General features: G+C 50.3%; 2 protein-coding genes across 12 annotated transcripts; one reads left to right on the top strand and one right to left on the bottom strand.

Annotated features, from left to right (window-relative positions):
• Positions 1-88: 88 nt before the first annotated feature.
• Abhd14b (abhydrolase domain containing 14B) lies at positions 89-5,102 on the bottom strand. 6 transcript variants are annotated; one of them, XM_021171257.2, is made up of 5 exons: positions 4,994-5,102; positions 4,535-4,610; positions 2,774-3,001; positions 1,362-1,603; positions 89-1,014 (listed from the first exon to the last, which is right to left on the bottom strand). In XM_021171257.2, the coding sequence occupies exons 2-5, from the start codon at positions 4,539-4,541 to the stop codon at positions 835-837; spliced, it is 657 nt and encodes a 218-aa protein (XP_021026916.1). In that variant the 5' UTR covers positions 4,542-4,610; positions 4,994-5,102; the 3' UTR covers positions 89-834. The 6 variants fall into 6 exon arrangements, with proteins under 6 accessions (XP_021026916.1, XP_021026918.1, XP_021026917.1 ...); XM_021171259.2 differs by lacking the exon at positions 4,994-5,102 and adding an exon at positions 4,932-4,955; XM_021171258.2 differs by lacking the exon at positions 4,994-5,102 and having other exon boundaries at positions 4,535-4,732.
• Abhd14a (abhydrolase domain containing 14A) lies at positions 2,938-12,680 on the top strand. Of its 6 annotated transcripts, none has more exons than XM_029482136.1 (6): positions 2,938-3,101; positions 7,177-7,477; positions 8,730-8,943; positions 9,091-9,206; positions 11,901-12,136; positions 12,327-12,680. In XM_029482136.1, exons 3-6 carry the CDS (start codon positions 8,735-8,737, stop codon positions 12,507-12,509), a joined length of 744 nt encoding a protein of 247 aa, XP_029337996.1. In that variant the 5' UTR covers positions 2,938-3,101; positions 7,177-7,477; positions 8,730-8,734; the 3' UTR covers positions 12,510-12,680. The 6 variants fall into 6 exon arrangements, with proteins under 6 accessions (XP_029337996.1, XP_021026922.1, XP_029337999.1 ...); XM_021171263.2 differs by lacking the exon at positions 2,938-3,101 and adding an exon at positions 5,145-5,287; XM_029482139.1 differs by lacking the exon at positions 2,938-3,101 and adding an exon at positions 5,149-5,287 and having other exon boundaries at positions 7,182-7,477.
• Positions 12,681-14,528: the final 1,848 nt, after the last annotated feature.

Below are 14,528 nucleotides of genomic sequence, written 5' to 3'. Positions count from 1 at the left end.
CTGGTCCCGCCAGGGTGGGGGAGGAGCCCACAGTGGCAGTCCCAAGGGGAAGGGGGAGGGGCGGCGCTCCGGAGACAGCAAAAGCATGTGAGGTCTAATTGTATCATTTTATTTCAGGGACCTCCGCAGTCGGTCTCCTCTCCTTATCCCACTCCCAGACCTCAGGGAAGGAAATGGGCTTGCCTGAGAAGATCCGTGCTTGATTACCTGGGGAGGTATGCAGCCCCTAAGGGAGATTTGAAAAGCACCTCCCCTTCTGAGGAGGCCATTCTGGTCTGGAGCCAGTTGCAACGGGTGTACCTAGCGGTGGCCACATTTTTATCCTGGCAAGTGGATCTCTTACAAAGATTCCCCCCATCCTTCAGGAAACTGCACATGTACCTGTGCAAACTACACAAGAATGTGGGACCCCTGTGCTGCTCCCAAGGGAAAGGTTCTGTCTGGGTGTGGGATGGATCTAAACAAGCAATACCCATATGCTGTCTGTGGTCTAAGGGGCGCGGGGGGGGGGGGGGGGGGGGCAGAAGGAATGGCTGTCCTGTGGAGCGGCTGAAGAGAGAGATGGATCAGAAAGTGAAGTAAGGCAGAAGTGAGAACCAAGAGGGGAGCCTGTAGAGGAAGCTTACAGATTACCCACAATCAGAGTTCTCCCCTTGAACCCGACGCTTTTTCCACTTGATTTACCGCCTTGATCTGATCTGTCACTGCAAGAGAAAAACAGAAATGACAGCAACCCAGACAGATGTATAGACAGACCTGTTGCAGGTGAGGCAGAAGCCAGAGACCAGGAGAAGACAGCAAGAGATCCTAGAGCAGGCAGTCTGTAACCTCCTATCAGGCTAGCCCTTGCAGGAAATCCAGCAGCCCCTTATGCCACTCATCAGGCTTGTCCAAGTAACAGGGATGCCCTGCCCCTTCCATGACCAGCACTCTGTGGTTGGGCAGCTGCTTCAGGTGTTGAAAGCTGGAGGAGCCCATGGGGTCCTGGTCTCCATATACAATGAGAGCTGGAGTCTGAGGGGAAGGAAAGGAGAACAGAATCGGGGGGCTGGTCGTACCAGCCCACCTTGTAAAGGTTAGCTTCAGGCTTCACCACCTCTTCAGTCTTCCTGCCCTCCTGAGGAGGAGAGACGTGCTGATCCGGTGGATGGAGACCTTGGTTTGTGCTTTCCCCAGCACACACACAGTCTTATACAGGGATTGGCGAAACAATCAGCTAAGTCAACCAAAAGGGGTCTCCCCAGAAACCACCCCATTGGTTACCCAGCTCCCAGATGAAGAAAGCCCAGGGATGGACCCCACTTTCCTCCTGAGATGCCATCTCAGTCATACACACACACACACACACACACACACAGTACCTTCACACTGGCGTAGTCCACAGCATTGATTTTGTCTGTGCAGATAGGAGCCACTGGTACGAAGCCCCGGAGTTGGGACCCGGGGGCCACGAGGAAGGGCAGTGAATACATGCCACTTAATGATGGACTGATCACAACTGGGGGTCCCAGCTCCAAGGCATCCACCACAGCAGCTAGGAAGCTGCCAGGGGCTGGTTCCCCAATAGGGGCAGGGGCTGCTGCTTCCTTGGATCGCCCAAGACCTGTAAGGAGTCAGGCGTAGGAGAGACGACGGCAATGAATGGGAAGGGTCCCTTCCTCCTCCGCTCTGTGCCCAGGTTCACGTAACACCCAGTAGTAGACTGAAATTCATTCATGCCCACAGCCCGGTGTATTTTATCTGTGGCGAGAATGAGACAATTCTTTTTACGTTTGTGTTCGTACTAACAGTGTCCTGAAAAGAATGAAGCTCTGGAGTCTGTCAGGGCTGGTCTGAGTCCCAGATCTCTGTTTACTCTACAGATGACCACAGGTTAAACCTCTTAGCCCTCCTCAGCTGCAGTTTCCACATCTGTTTTAAAGGGATAAGGAATGTGCCCGCCATTTAAAGTTGTACAAATTAACTGTTTGAAAGGCATGGGGCCCCAACTTGACCTGGAGTTGTGTGCTCCTGTAGTGGGACCTACCAGTCGCCCGCCCCTCCCCCCAACAACATTAGTGTAGACCTTCCCCGTGACGCTCAGCCCAACCCACTGTTGGAAGCTAGCCTGGCCAGGCTGGAAATCTGCCCTTGAAACCTGAAACTGTATCAGCTCTAGCCCGTGAGGGGATTAGATCCTGTCAGATAGGCTGTGTCTCCAATTCCTCACTCCACACTGAAAGTGGTGGGGCCTGGTCATTCAGGTTATGCTAAGCAATTTGGAAGCTCTTCCCACCTCCTCCAGGGCCCAGCTCGAGGACTCTACTTGCAAATAGGAGACCAGGTCCTTAGCTATATCCGCCAGGCCCTGCCGTGCTCCCCAAGGCTCTGCAAGACTCCTTGTTAGTGCTGTCATCAGACTGAATATGGTTCTATCCAGGTACTTTGCTTCCCATCAGCTGGGCACCCTCTGCTGCTTGTCATTACATACTAGCTAATACAGTCACGCAATGACCTCCTTCCTGCTCACTAGGGACAGTCACCACCAGCAGGAGTGTGGTACCTACCATTACAGATGAGGGAAGGGAAGTGAGCCCAAAGGCATCTAGACACAGGTCCAGTACCAGGGAAAAGCAGCTGAACCACATATGGACCCTTCTAGAGCAGGACTAGTCAAGTTCAAAGGTCTAGCTACCTAACTGCCAAGCTCAGGGCCTAGATTGGCTAATTCCTTCCAGTCCTCCATCCTCACATTTTTCCCAACCCTGACCCAGAAGCCCGATCCCAGAAGTACCTGGCAGATCAATGGCCACAGCCCTGTAGCCAGCCTCGGCCAGCCTCTGCAGAGTACCCAGGTTCTGCCAAGTCTCCGAGGAGAAGCGGATACCATGCAACAGCAGCACAGAGAAGCGGACAGGCTGCCCACTCCCAGGCCGGGTCTCTCTGAAGAAGAGGTTCTGGCCCTGCACCTGGATGGTGCCCTCACGCTGGTCCACACCGGCCATGTCCAGTGGTGATGTGCCTGCAGTTCAAAGCCAGGCTGGTGAGAAATGAAGGAAACCTTGCCTGCAAGCTACAGGGAGCAGTTAGGTGTCCACCAGGCCTTGAGGATCTGAATTAAGGTCAGGAAAAGCGGGTGTTATTTCTGCCGCTCTCACTTGGTTGCTTGGTGTTGGGCTTTAACTGTCTTAACAGCAACATGGCAGAATTACAAATATCATTCAAGAATTGATGAAAACCTGTTGGGCCCGGCGTGGTAGTCCACGCCTTTAATCCCAGCACTCAGGAGGCAGAGGTAGGCGGATTTCTGAGTTCGAGGCTAGCCTGGTCTACAGAGTGAGTTCCAGGAGAGCCAAGGCTACACAGAGAAACCCTGTCTCGAAAAACCAAAAAACAAAAAAGAAAATCTGCTGGGCAGTGGTGGTGCACACCTTTAGTCCCAGTACTTGGAAGGCAGAGACAGGTTGACTGATCTCTGAGTTCCAGGCCAGCCTGGTCTATAGAGAGAGTTCTAAGACAGCCAGAATTACACAGAGAAACCCTGTCTTGAAAAGACCAAAAAAAAAAAAAAAAAAAAAAAAAAAAAAAAAAAAAAAAACTAGCTAAAAAAAAAAAAAAAAAAAAAAAAAAAAAAAAAAAAAACTAGCTCATAGGCATTAAATGAGGCTATGCATGAGGGGAAAACGTATACATGCCTAGGATATAGTAAGTGCTCAATCAAGGGTAAATGCTGCCCTGATTAGCCTCATCTAAACCAGCACTAGCGTACTGTGGGTGAACTGGTAATACAGGCAGGAGACCAAGTTTGTTTGGGACGAAGGCCCTTTTTCCAGAAGCAGAAACACATGCACCGGTCAGCAAGGACTTTGGAGTTTCTGACTGCCAGGGACGCGGGGTGCTCAGCGCGCTAGCCGCTGGAGCCCAACCAGTTGACGCTGCGGTCACCCGCGCTGCCAAGGCTCCCCGGCTCACTGGCCACAGTTCCAGAACCCTGAGTGTCTGGAGGAAGCAAGGGAAGGAGGGGTAGCCCGGAGAGGGAAGGAGAGGTGACCTGGAGAGCCGAGATGAGAAGCCGGGGGGCAGGTGGGTTCTGAGTGGAGACGCCAAGAGAGGAAGTCGAGAGTGCAGGAAATGTGCGTGGTACCTGGAAATATGCGTGGTACCTGGAAATGTGCGTGGTCTTCCGCAGGAGAATGGCGTGTGCTATTGACGGGTGGGGAGAGAAGTAGGAAAGGGGTGGGGACAGGCCTAGGCGGTCCAGGCGCCCTCTCTTGGTCACAAGCTGCCACTAGGCTCGTCCGCACCTTTAACCCTTCGTTCTTTGATCGAACCTGTTTTCCCAAGCCCACCTCCACCCCATGTGCATCAAAAACAGGGTTGAAGATCTCGAAACCGTCAGCGATCTGCATCCTCATTGATCTGCTCCACAGATCATTTCCACACAGAAATGGCTTGACTTAACGGGCGAAATATTTCTGGTATCTTTGCTGTTTTCCCCAACCTCCCATCCCATCCCTCACCCTGAGTCAGGACAGTACATGACTGAGTTGTACACCTGTCATAAAGCTGACATATCTGAGTGGAAGGCTCCGCCAAGGTTCAGCCAGGTGACATCGGAGTGTGTTCTGAGCCTGTAGAATGAATCCGGTTAATGCCAACTTTGGCGAGGTACCAAATGAGTAGTGAATCCTTTGCACCCTTCCTGGCCTCCCTCCCCCAAAGTCTGGTTGCAACACAGAGGCCTGAACCTGGGACAGACCAGACGTTGATCACAGGTTGCCAACCAATAAATGTCCTGAGCAGACCAGACTTAGAAGACACCTCAAGCTCTGACCCGTCAGGGGAATGGGGCGAGTAAAGAAAATGCCTGGGCAGAAGTCTGGAGCTGCTGCTGCATCATCTGGCATTAACGCTAGGAGAGCTTGGCGCCAGGAACTCTTCTGAGACCTGACCTGTCCTTAAGTTCCATGACATCCTTCCACAGCGTGTCTTTCCTAAACCCCATTTTGCAAACCTGCGGAAATTGATGAACCGGGTGACTTTCCACAGGCTCTCAGGCCAATAACAATTCCTAAAATCTGGGCTGAGAGGGGCGGGCTTCGGTGCTTTAGGGCACCGCCCCACGTCCTTTCCTGGTAACCAGGCTTGGCCTGCAGCTGCGTACTGCGCAAGCGCGCCTGGGTGGCTGGACTTTAGCCGTCTGGTTACCAAGGAGGCTGTGCCATAGCCGCTAGGCTCTTTGGCAGTTGGCTCCGCCTAGGCCGGGCCCCGCCTCACCGGAGCCTTTCTGGTCACTCCTGTCCACGCGGTGAGTGTCCCCAGAGAAGGAGGCCTTCAGGTTGTCCCCGGATCAGCCATCCTTGTCCCTGCCGCTTGGGGCAGAGTCCTCTGGAAGGCGCAAGCGCGGGGCAACACGTGTACAGTGTTCCTGTGCCCCTGTGCACGCGAGTGTCTGTGTGTTTTTGAAGGTCTGGGTATAAGTGCTTCTCTTCGCATTGGCGGCGGAGGGCTGGGTTAGCGGGGGCTGTTGTAATGTTTTCCGGTCTGCATGCCTGCTTGCATGTCTCTTCTGTGTTTATCTCTGCATCTGACTGTATTTCCGAAGGTTTGTGTGTGTCCTTCAGTTGGTGCGTTTCTTTCCCCGCCTGCCCCGCAGGTCCTTGCTTGCTAGTAGTTTGTTTTCCCCTAGGTCTTTTTTCTTAAAACATTTATATTGGTGGGGGCACATAAGGAGGTCAAGTCCAGACTTGCTGGAGTCCATTCATCCTTCCACTGCTGTGAATTCCAAGGATAAAAGTCAGATCATCAGGCTTGCAGCAGGTGCCTTCACCTGTAACTCTTGCCCTTTTAGTATTTCATTTATTTCGGGGGATGTGTATGGAGGTCAGAGGACAGTTTTGGGAATTGTTTCTTTGCTTTCACCCTATGGGTCCTGAATTTCCAACTTCCATACCTGTGTGTGGGTTGGGTTTTTTTTGTTGTTGTTTTGTTTTGTTTTGTTTTTCTGAGACGGTGTCTCTTTATGTGACCCTGGCTGACCTGGAACTGCCTATGTAGACCAAGCTGGCTTCAAATTCATGGAGATCCTCCTGCCTCTGGCTCCCGAGTACTGTGATTAAAGCCACTGAAGCCATGGGCCACCTGCCTGTGTGTCCATCCCTCTGCCTTCCTGATAACAAAAACCTTATTTTGGGTCACAGAATAACGTCCTGTGACAAAATGTTTCCTGGGGAGAGAAAACACATCTACTTACCCCAGATAGGGAGCCCAGGACAGTCCACAGTACGGATACCACCAAAGTCCAACTTGGTGAACCAACGATCTTTATTGGGGTTACTTACAGAAATACAGATAAGGGATTACTTATGGGAGCAGAAAGGACTCAAAGACAGCTATGTCACCAAAGCCCGAAGCAGGGGTGACAGTTCACAAAACATGGACACACCGCACAGCCAGCAGGCAGCTCGCCTGGTTGGGGAGTGTCTTTCCCAAGTGCCTCAGCTGGTGTGAACCTATTGTAGGCAGCTCGACTGGTTTCCGCTTCTTTGGGGGAGCTGGCGTGCTCTCGGAGGCTTCTTTGCAGCTTAGCTTTATGTGTTGGGAGAGGGGTTCTCTCTCAGCTTTTGTGGTTTATTTTACTCTGGCAGGGAGGGCTCTAGTGAATCTGATCAGTTTCAGGGGAGTTCTTGAAGCTGATTTCTGGCTGTTCACCTCCCTGCTTAAGGAGCTCCTCTGCAGCATGAAATATTTTGACTTTGGAGGGGACTGTTAACGCACCCATGTATGGCATTTATGGGTGTTACTGGACAAGTGGGACTGCATAAACCAAATGGGTGTGCAAAGAGGCTCCGGTACATTTAGAGGATAGCTTCTTGAAAAGTGTGTGGAGAGCCGGGCGTGGTGGCGCACGCCTTTAATCCCAGCACTCGGGAGGCAGAGGCAGGCGGATTTCTGAGTTCGAGGCCATCCTGGTCTACAAAGTGAGTTCCAGGACAGCCAGGGCTATACAGAGAAACCCTGTCTCGAAAAACCAAAAAAAAAAACAAAAAAAAAAAAAAAAAAAAAAAAAAAAAAGAAAAGTGTGTGGAAGCAAGGTTCTTGTGTCTATATGAGTGTGTGTACACTGTGTGCTGTGGAAGAGGGGCATTTCGGGAACCAGAACAATCACAATTTACCTCCAACCTCTTCCACCCGCAGTGCAGTCTGCATCAGAACCCCTACAGTCTTGGGCACCCAAGTTGCCATGGCAACGAGTGAAACCCCATCCCTTGACCCTGAAAGAAGCATGGGACACTAAGAGTGGTCCATCCGGATGCTCCGCCTCTTGGGAAAGCTGCGTTGGAGACAGGCAGCCTTGGCTGCTCCAGGTTAGGAGGAAGAGTGTGCTCTTTCTGCACCTGACTCCTGATTTTCTATCAGCACCGGAGGATCTGCTGCAGCCCACGCACAGCCCGACTTCGGAGCTAGGGAGTGAGGCCTGCAGAAGAGTTCCACAGAGGTGGGTGTGGCCCCAGGTGGGCCCCAGCTCCTAGCCCTACCCCACACACTTTGTTTACACTCAGTAAAGATGCACCCAGAATCCCAGAGTAAGACAAGCACGGTCGTCTCAGGCCCAGCAAATGACGACAGGGACACCCCATCTCCAACAGCGTAGATGGAGTGTATTGTGTAAATCTCACAAGAAGCTTGGGCAGGTACCAGGAAGTTATCACAGGTTACAGAACTCAGCTCAAGGCAGAGGGGAATTCTCCAACCAGGACCTCCTGCCCTCTGGGCTGACAAAGCCTTCTTCTCCCTCCTGGAGGAGTCCATGAAGAGGTCATTTGGCAGAAGTGGGGTGGAGGGGTAGGGAATATTCTTCTCTCTGGCTTTCATGCTTCCCCTTCCATTTCTAGACCCACTACATCCTCCCAGCCCCCACCACCTCACACCTCAACATCATGCCTGACATTCTTTGCGAACTGGCCCATGACGCTTGGGACAACCACGAACTGTCCCCTGCTATTGTACCAGCACATTTTGGTTTTAGCAGTTTATTCATTGTGAGGAAAGACAATCACTTCCAGGCCCGTCCTCCGTGGAGCTCTCTGCACTTTGACCTTTAGCAGCCTTCATGACTCCATCCGCCACTGGGTCTGCGGTTCATCCAACTCCCGCCAATACAACGTCTTCTTCCAGAACACTCGATCTGGTGTTTTGGAAAACTAGTCCTGGGACCCAGTTCCCTGGCTGCCTCTGCAGCAGAGAATTCACCTGTGAGCCTGGATTCTTTGTGTCAGAGAACTTTCATCATATCTTCTCTTTGTGTTTTCTGTGGCCTCTGGGTGCTTAGTGTAGAGACCCAAGCATGGCGGCTACAGCCAGAAGAGCTGGTTTAGCTAACACAGTGATGCTGATAGCCATTAAACATGAGAGATACCTCATGCACTTATTCTTTATTACTATTATTATTGTTTTGTTTTGTTTTGTTTTGTTATTTCGAGACAGGGTTTCTCTGTACAGCCCTGGCTGTCCTGGAACTCACTTTGTAGACCAGGCTGGCCTCGAACACAGAAATCCACCTGCCTCTGCCTCCCGAGTGCTGGGATTAAAGGCGTGCACCACCACACCCGGTTCATGCACTTCTTATAGTGGGTGTTCCAGGCCTATGCCCTGGCCTGAGAAGTAGATGGGTATGAGCATCCAGACATTCTTTGAGGGCAAGAGAAGGGAAGTCTTCCTCAGCCTATCTCTTCCCCTTTCTCCTCCAGGTTGTATGGTACAGAAATTCATGAACCGGTACCAGGCAGCCCTGCTGGGTCTAGGCTTGCTGCTCGTGTTCCTCCTGTATATGGGCTTGCCTGGCCCACCGGAGCAGACTTCGCGACTCTGGAGAGGCCCTAATGTCACAGTCCTGACTGGTCTCACCAGAGGCAACTCTCGAATCTTTTACCGAGAGGTGCTGCCAATTCAGCAGGCACGCAGGTGAATGTTTACTCAAGGGTTTAATGGAGGGACCCCAGTCCACCACCTGGGGCTCAGAGCCTGGGAGGGCAATGAAAGACACCTGGGAAGAAGGGACACTGGCTGCCCAGGTGTGCCCATCCCACATGTTTCCCCATGTGTCTCCAGGGCAGAAGTTGTGTTTCTCCATGGAAAAGCATTTAATTCCCACACATGGGAACAGCTGGGGACGTTGCAGCTACTGTCAGAGAGGGGTTACCGGGCTGTGGCCATCGACCTTCCAGGCGAGTACCCCTGCATTCAAGGTTCGAGAGGGCAGGCTGCAGTGGGGATGAAAGAAGACACCAGAAGGGAGAATTGGAGGGGTGGCAAAGCAGGAGCGTGTGGATCTCCATGTCTGGACAAAACCAGTGGCAGGTCACGAGAAAGGACCACAATAAAAGCTTGTTTTTATTTTCTACCTTGAAAACTACACTGTGAGGTATTTATCGCACATCACAGAGAAAACAGAAAAGTGATTGATTGATTGATTGATTGATTGATTGATTGATTTCATGAGCAACCATCAGAGAGGCTTTCCCTGTGATTTTTGTGACTGTAATTTTTGTGGCTTTTTTTTTTTTTTTTTTTTTGGTCCCCCATCAGGAGCAGATAACTTGTTAGAGTCGGGCCTCTCCTTCTACCTTATTTCTCGGGATCAAACTCAAATTGTCAAGCTTGGTCACAGGCCTCGTAACGCACTCACTAGGCAACCTCACTGGCCTGGATTCTTTTTAACTCTACACATGGACTATGCCTTTCTCTGGGTTTGTCGTTGTTTCTGGTACTGTGGGTTGAACCCAGGGCCTCAAGAATGCTAAGCAGGCGTTCAACCGCTAAGCTACCCTCCTGGCCCCGTGCTATCATTATTCTATGAGAAACTGTGGGGGATGTGGGTGGCCAGGGACTAGAGAGAGGGCTTAGCAATTGAGAAAGCTCATGAGCTGTCCTGCAGAGGATTTTTTTTTTAATTTTTAAATGTTTTTAAAAGATTTATTATATATGCAATGTTCTGCCTGCATGTATGCCTATGCACCAAAAGAGGGCACCAAACCTCATTATAGATGATTGTGAGCCACCATGTGGTTGCTGGGAATTGAACTCAGGACCTTTGGAAAAGCAGCCAGGGCTCTTAACCCCTGAGCCATCTCTCCAGCCCTTCTGCAGAGGATTTGAGTTTGTTTTCTAATACCTATTGTCAGGCAGCTCACAACAGCCTGTAATTCCAGCTCCAGGGGATCCAGTGCCCTCTTCTGGATTCTGAGAGGACTTGAATTCATGCACAAACCTACATGCAGGGATACACATATAAATTAAAAATAAAATCTATCTATATATGTATATATATATTTAACAATTTATTTTATTAATATATGTAAGTACACTGTAGCTGTCTTCAGACACTCCAGAAGAGGGAGTCAGATCTTGTTGCGGATGGTTGTGAGCCACCATGTGGTTGCTGGGATTCGAACTAAGGACCTTTGGAAGAGCAGTCGGGTGCTCTTACCCGCTGAGCCATCTCACCAGCCCCTCCTCCTCTGTTGTTAATGCTGCAGTGTGAGCCAGGGGAGGAATGGGCAGGCTTTGAATGCACATTCCTCAATTAGTAGATTGTCATTTTCACCTGAAATGCTCAAACATGTAACCCAAACCTCTCATTAACTGTAGAAGAGCTGGGCATAGTGGCACATACCCCCAGCATTCGGGAGGCAGAGGCAGGTGTCTCTGAGTTTGAGGCCAGTTTAGTCTATAAAATGACAACTAGCAATACACAGAAAAACCTTGCTCAGGGGTGGAGGGTTGAAAAACTAGCAAAAAACCCAAAAACAACAACAACAAAAATAAGGCAATAGTGTCTCTAGCTATCAAGGACAATTAATGGGTCAGATATAGCCTTTTGATAGATTGTAGATTCTTCTTTTTTTCGAGACAGGGTTTCTCTGTGCAGCCCTGGCTGTCCTGGAACTCACTCTGTAGACCAGACTGGCCTCAAACTCAGAAATCCCCCTGCCTCTGCCTCCCAAGTGCTGGGATTAAAGGCTTGCGCCACCACTGCCTGGCTGTGGATTCTTCTTTTTCCCACCCTTTATCCCTCTGGTTGTACCATCTTTGTCTTCCAATAGATAGGAGGGAAAGATGGATAGAGGGAAGAGAGATCTGTGAATCTAACTTTTTTCTTGTTTCTTCTTTGAGCATGACTACTAACAAACCTCAACCAGCCACCCTGAATGATCACCAACCTTACCTATGGGGCTCTAGCATTTATATACCCTCTGGATAGGTCCCAAATTTTCAAATGTCACACAGTCACAGAAACTCTCTGCATCTGGCAAAGCCACGCCTCTGCTAAAGCACAAGGCAAATCTTAGTCAGCCGCCACAGACTGAGTCCAGAGCAAGCCCACATCCCATGCCTGAGATTATTCTTATAATATTTCTGGGGTTTTTTGTTTGTTTGTTTGTTTTTTAAAGAAACCACAATTCCAGGATTGTCACTACAGGCAGGGGGTGCACTGTCGTACCTTTCAGAAAGACTACATAATAGATTTACCCGTCTGTCCGTCTCACAGGTATCCACTCCTCATCTCTTCCAGTACTGGGTGTTATCACCTTAAAAGCTTATGTGAGACATGTTCTGCTCTCACCACATGGGTTCCAGTGATCAGATTCTAGTCATCCAGATATGTGCAGCTGGTGCTTTTAGCCCAGTGAGCCATCTCACCTGCTAGAATCATGTTTTTTTGTTTTTTGTTTTTGTTTGTTTGTTTGTTTGTTTTTTTGTTTTGTTTTATATTTTTAGTGGACCTGTTATAAAAAGTTGCTCCTGAGAATAGCTGGGGTAGAATGTGCTGTGTCGTCCTCTCTCTCTCCCACTGCAATGGGCAGGAGGTCCTTTGCACTTCGTAGCTCCTCTGAGGTTGTGCCTGCTGCTGTTCCTAGGTTTTGGGAACTCAGCCCCTGCAGAGGAGGTGAGCACAGAGGCAGGCCGAGTGGAGTTGCTGGAGAGAGTGTTCCAGGACCTACAGGTGCAGAATACTGTGTTGGTGAGCCCCTCACTGAGTGGCAGCTATGCCCTGCCCTTCCTGATGCGAAACCACCACCAGCTACATGGATTCGTGCCCATCGCACCCACCTCCACCAGGAATTATGCACAGGAACAATTCGGGACTGTGAAGGTACTCAGACAATGATCTGCAAAGTTCTGTGTCACTGACTTGTGTCGTGTGTGTGTGTGTGTGTGTGTGTGTGCGCGTATGATTGGGGGGTATCTTAGAGGGGTGGTCCCTGTAGTTCCATGGAAAAAGTAGAGTGTGGGACAAGGCTCATAAAGGGATAGAATCAACAAGTTCTGGCCTTGCGCTGCAGACCCCAACTCTTATCCTGTATGGGGAACTGGACCACACCTTGGCTCGAGAGTCACTTCAGCAGCTCCGCCACCTGCCCAACCACTCCGTGGTGAAGCTGCACGATGCAGGTCACGCCTGCTACCTCCACAAGCCAGAAGCCTTCCACCTTGCCCTTCTTACCTTCCTTGACCATTTGCCTTGAGTGGACTCACCTCCCAGGATCGACCTCGAAAAGTCTAGACCCTCTCTCTCTCCTCTTCCAGGGTGGCAATCCCTGGCTGGGACTGGGGGACAGAGGATCAAGCCTAGCCAGGACCTTTGTATTTCATTTCACAGGCACAATAAAGAAAAGCCTTTTTGTCTTGCCTGGAGAGTGACGTTGTGTTTCCTGACTGTGTGGGGACCTGGGAGTGGGAGGCAGGATGGCAGCTGTGCTGGAAGGCCGGAGGCGGTGCTCCTGGGAGTCTTAAGTGAGCGTGTAGTACTTCCTCATAATCTGTGCTCCCTTCTCTGTGCCTCAGTTTCTTCCTCTGTAAAATGGCATGGCAACAGTATCTGACGGGGGAAGTGATTGTGGGGTTGAATGTGGGTAACGGGACTGAGGGAGCGGTGAATTACTAGGGCTTTGGTCCCCTGGGGTCCGTGGGGAATACAGGTCACTTCCCAACTGTGCTTAGTGAAGGTAAGGCAGAGTACATGAAGGTGGAGATGGAGTGTGGTTTAAGAATTAAAACTAGCCGGGCGTGGTGGCGCACGCCTTTAATCCCAGCACTGGGGAGGCAGAGGCAGGCGGATTTCTGAGTTCGAGGCCAGCCTGGTCTACAAAGTGAGTGCCAGGACAGCCAAGGCTACACAGAGAAACCCTGTCTCGAAAAACCAAAAAAAAAAAAAAAAAAAAAAAAAAAAAAAAAAAAAAAGAATTAAAACTGCTGGGCTGGGGAGATGGCTCAGCAGGTAAGAGCACTGACTGCTCTTATGAAGGTCCTGAGTTCAAATCCCAGCAACCACATGGTGGCTCACAACCACCCGTAATGAGATCTGGTGCATCTGAAGTCAGCTACAGTGTACTTATGTATAATAATAATAATAATAAATAAATAAATCTTTGGGCCGGAGCAAGCAGGGACTGAGTGAACGGGGCCAACCAGAGTGAACAGAGGTCCTAAAAATTCAATTCCCAACACCCACATAAAAGCTCACAACCATCTGTACAGCTACAGTGTACTCATATACATAAAAAAATAAATATATAAATCTTTTCAAAAAACAAAAACAGGGGGCTGGTGAGATGGCTCAGTGGGTAAGAGCACCTGACTGCTCTTCCGAAGGTCCAGAGTTCAAATCCCAGCAACCACATGGTGGCTCACAACCACCCGTAATGAGATCTGATGCCCTCTTCTGGTGCGTCTGAAGACAAAGACAGCTACAGTGTACTTACATATAATAAATAAATAAAAAAAAACAAAACAAAAAAACAAAAAAACAAAAACAAAACTGCTGTTGAACCACCAAATCTGCTTGCATTAAGGGTGGACAGCCAGAGACTTCAACCCCAAGGATGGGATGAACTCCTCCTTACTCCTCCCCGCCTGCTTCCTTAGTCCCAGGGTTGAAGTCTTCTGCCCCTTGCCCCTCCCGGAGCTGGCTCAGCCTCTGGAACAGAGGGCAGAATTTGCAGGGAGTACAAAGGACAGCTAGGTAAGTGCACAAGTGGGCAGCTACAGTTACAAAGCTGGTGGCCAGAAAAACACTTGTGCCTCTGTTTCTCTCTCTGCTGGAGGCAAAAGAGCTTAGAGTTCGCTGAAGGGTCAGCCAAGGTGCTCTTTCCCCATCTTCCATACTGAAAAGTGTCATGATTGTACATGACGCTTTGCACCTCCACCGGCTCAGACTAATAATGCCTTAATGATGCTACACATACGGTTCTATCCACCGTTACACGAATTTGGCCACACAGAAACTCGTGGACGGAGTCACACGTTCTCCCATCCGGGTATTTATATTTCATTTATGGTCATGGCACCTTGCCCAGACGCCCACTCTGCCTGGCCGGGGTTAGAACCCCATGGGCTCACCAGCGTCCTGGAACTCACAGAGTGAGGAGGGCAGACAGTAAATAAAACCTCACTACAAGCCGGGCGTGGTGGCGCACGCCTTTAATCCCAGCACTCAGGAGGCAGAGGCAGGCGGATTTCTGAGTTCGAGGCTAGCCTGGTCTACA

This window comes from Mus caroli, chromosome 9, assembly GCF_900094665.2.
Source record: "Mus caroli chromosome 9, CAROLI_EIJ_v1.1, whole genome shotgun sequence".
NCBI classification, from domain to species: domain Eukaryota; kingdom Metazoa; phylum Chordata; class Mammalia; order Rodentia; family Muridae; genus Mus; species Mus caroli.
This window is presented reverse-complemented; position numbering and strand designations above follow the sequence as displayed.

Coding starts and splice junctions, on each gene's coding strand:
- Abhd14b (XM_021171255.2), bottom strand. CDS start 4,394: ATGAGGATGCAGATCGCTGACGGTTTCGAGATCTTCAACCCTGTTTTT. Junction 3,002..4,030: donor TTCTCATCTCGGCTCTCCAG/GTCACCTCTCCT, acceptor TTTGAACTGCAG/GCACATCACCACTGGACATG. Junction 1,604..2,773: donor TGTGGCCATTGATCTGCCAG/GTACTTCTGGGA, acceptor GACTCCTTACAG/GTCTTGGGCGATCCAAGGAA.
- Abhd14a (XM_029482136.1), top strand. CDS start 8,735: ATGGTACAGAAATTCATGAACCGGTACCAGGCAGCCCTGCTGGGTCTA. Junction 8,944..9,090: donor CCAATTCAGCAGGCACGCAG/GTGAATGTTTAC, acceptor ATGTGTCTCCAG/GGCAGAAGTTGTGTTTCTCC. Junction 9,207..11,900: donor TGTGGCCATCGACCTTCCAG/GCGAGTACCCCT, acceptor TGCTGTTCCTAG/GTTTTGGGAACTCAGCCCCT.